Genomic DNA, 3434 nt, shown 5'->3' with positions numbered 1-3434 from the left:
GAGGTAGAGGGAGGTAAGAGGGAAAATGCCATGATGGATGGAAATGATAGAGATGGAGAAAAAAACGTAAAAATGACTGAATACATGCATGTGATGTAATGGTGATGGATGAATTTAACAACAGTGGGACTGACAAATAGTCAACACACTATGGGTGACACACACACAAACACACACACACACACACACACACACACACCTATAGAATATGCACCTACTTTTTGAAAATGTAAACCTACTGAGGTAAGAATAATACAATTGCAGATGTTTCGTTTTTAATTAAATATCTTCAACCTCCTGCTACAGTTAAATAATGCTACATCCAAACCGCAAAATATTATTGTACAAAAACTACTTCCATTCAAATCCTGACATGACACACATACACCACTAACACTGCATATACTGTACTGAGACTAAAACGAATCAAAGCACATTATGGAATCCACTAAGCCAGCAGAAATGTGAAACTTCTGCAGTGAGAGCTGCTGACAATGAAATGCTTAACCAAATAAAAATTGTGACCCAAGCGCTCTCAACATGCCAAACCAATAAATGCCAATAAGACTGTCAGACTATACTTTGTCTTCTCTATTCAGTGCATTTCACACTTTGCTATAATCAGAGTCAGTCCGAGTCAATGAAAACGAACATCTGGCTCCATCAGTCACTCCCTGATATACAGTACTAGACAGAGAGCAATACTCAACAGCTTAAACATCAATCAACAATCTGACACATATCGACACAATCTGGCACATTCTCTTGCAAAATTATTGAACACAGAATTACTTAAAAAAAAGAGCTTGGTGGGTATTATACATAATTAACAAACGTATGATTTATTTTCCAACATCTACATTTTGTAGATCTGTTATTTCAATTCTGCGAAAATGTCATACTTTTTCTCAAAATGACTTCTTGGTCTACTTCCATCCATATTCACGGCAACCTTTCATTTTAAAAGGTTTTATCTGCAGCAAATCTATTTCAAACTAAAACAAGGTTGTACAACCTGTTCCCAAATCACCAGTTTATCATGAATCACTGGCTCAGCCAGCACGATACTGGTCCAGCCTATCTTTAAATCTATCACCTCATACATTAACTTAATCTAAGCTGCAGCATCAGTTTATTAATTGTAAAATGTTGTGTGTGCCATAGTGTGCCAAAGTCAAGGAATACGCTCCTCTGTTCTGTAAACACACATCACATTTACCGTCAAAACTTGAATATTCAAAGCTTACATGTAAAATGTTGTCTTATAACAGAAATGTTATATCATGTAAAGTGGTTAAATGTTGCACCTTTAAATTTCTAACCATTTACAGACTTTCGTTGTCTTGAGTTCAGTTACATAGAACACCATTTCATTCAATTAGTGTAGCGTTACACTTGGTTAATATCTAACTTTCTGTATAGTGTCTTGAGATAACTCTTGTTATGAATTGATACTATAAATAAAATTGAATTGAAATTGAAATTGAATTAATAACAATGCTGTGTGTGTGTGTGTGTGTGTATGTGTTTATATACTCTATTTCTCAGATTAAAACTTGTAGAAATGCATTTCACTTGTATTTAAAGCAACACTAGAGAACTTGGAGAAGTGGAGTTGTCCATTACATTATATTATCCAGTTCATTCAAACTACAGATCCGCTACCGGATCTGGCAAACTTGCACAATTTAATGTAATGGACAATTCTGCTTCCAACCTGTAGGGGGGCCGATGCGAAAAAAAAGTAGTGTTGCTTTAAATATCTAAACTATCTTAATGAATGACATTCTAGCATTTCCTCTGTATATTGTGTTTTGTTCCTTCTAATAAATAACGGTTAGACTCACCTGAGTGGTCTGTCTCCCCCTACAGGTGAAGTAGCAGTACTCCAACTCTTGCGTGCTCCATCTTCTTTATCATTCTTCTTCTTGCGGAGTGGAGTGGGCAAATATCCACTCTGGTTGCTCTTGTTTGGCAGGTACTGGTTGAAAGGCATGGCTGTTCGTGGTTCGCTGATGGACGTCCGACGTGCCAACATGTCATCCTTACGGATGTCAGGTATCTTTCTGTGGGGGGGACCGTCGGACTCTGAGTCACTGCCGCGGCCTGTTGAGAGGAGGAGATGGGGGGAATGAGGTGTATTAATGGTGTCACAGAGAGATTGCTCGCCAGCTAATTTGTTCGCAAGTTCAGGTTTGCAGATACATCACAGAACAGACTGAATTGCACAAATGCCATTTAATACATTCGGTTTTAAAACAATTACGATTATGATTACTGTTCAGGGGATGTGTCAAAGCACATACAGCTTGTTTTCAAGTTTTAGAAGTGAAGGATGAACTATTTAGATTAGAGGGAGATTCATTTTTAACGTGTTTTTCTATGATTACTGGAAAACAACATAATTCCAAGATGTGGCGTTGGAATTTTGTGCAAGTAATTCACCAGAGATTCAAATTGTTACAAAACACAGAAATGTATTGAAATTCTCTACTTCCCATTTAAATGTTTTGACCTATATTGTGAATACACAGCCATCGTTGATGAAGCATATACTGTATATGCAACAGTGTCTCTGATATGTTCTATTAACCGTCTGAATAATATGTGTTAGAAAGAGAAGGAAAAACAGAGGGTAAATGAGAGGGGGAGAGAGAATAAATCAAAAAATAAATAGTGCAGAGTTGATTGAGTATTCTCATTGCGTTTTTCTAATCTCTGAATAAAAAATATCACTTCAATTTCCCATCAAGCCATTACAATTAGTATACATATAGCTTTACAAAACATTAAATTTCTGTTCCAGTGTTATTACATATTGCAGTGCATTCCTGTGGCTGAAAATAAATCAACCCCTATAAAACAAAGCAAGGAACATAAATCATAACAAAATTTGTATTGCGCAGCTCTTGCTGACTAAACTCTAGCCTACAGTTTGGAAGAATTCACTAAGGATGTCACTGTGTCTGTCTTTATCCCATTTGAAACACATTGTTAGCTCTTTAATGTCAGTTGCAACACCTGGAGCTGCAGAAGTGCATCGCTCAAGGACTTTCCCTGCTTGGCGTCTTAAATTCCTCTGCAAGTGTGATCCTCAGAGTCCATACCGAAAAGAGAAATGAGGATAAATCCCATTGATGTATCATTAGGATACCAGTCAGTTCATCTTCATTAAGCCATTTTATGCTGATCCTAACCCGAAACATTTAGAAAATATTTCTCAAAAATTCCTCTCCAAGATGTTCAGCACATGTGTAACTGGGATTTCCCTCCCTTTGGACGCATGCATACTAAATCTAAGACCTTTAAATTTATGACTCAATGTATATATTTTCCAAGCATAAACCCACAATTTTAACCAGATCTAAATCTTCCCTTAGTTGTAAACCGATACATGTGGATGCAGCTTCGACTCTGTGGAATTCTTTTTTTTT

The 3434-nt window shown here is 36.8% G+C and overlaps 1 protein-coding gene across 17 annotated transcripts in view; it reads right to left on the bottom strand.

Annotated features, from left to right (window-relative positions):
- Positions 1 to 3434, bottom strand: part of LOC116696385 (LIM and calponin homology domains-containing protein 1) — a 96954-nt gene that overhangs the window by 22913 nt on the left and 70607 nt on the right. For all 17 annotated transcript variants that reach the window (XR_004333707.1, XM_032527324.1, XM_032527313.1 and 14 more), the window contains one exon: positions 1848 to 2106. Coding sequence is in view for 16 of the 17 variants with exons in the window: in XM_032527324.1 (XP_032383215.1) it covers positions 1848 to 2106 (259 nt within the window). In the remaining variant the exon portion in view is untranslated. The remainder of the gene's footprint in view (positions 1 to 1847; positions 2107 to 3434) is intronic.

This window comes from Etheostoma spectabile, chromosome 10 (genome assembly GCF_008692095.1).
Source record: "Etheostoma spectabile isolate EspeVRDwgs_2016 chromosome 10, UIUC_Espe_1.0, whole genome shotgun sequence".
Classification (NCBI taxonomy): Eukaryota; Metazoa; Chordata; class Actinopteri; order Perciformes; family Percidae; genus Etheostoma; species Etheostoma spectabile.
The sequence above is the reverse complement of the archived record's forward strand: the minus strand, read 5'-3'. Positions and strand labels throughout refer to the sequence as shown.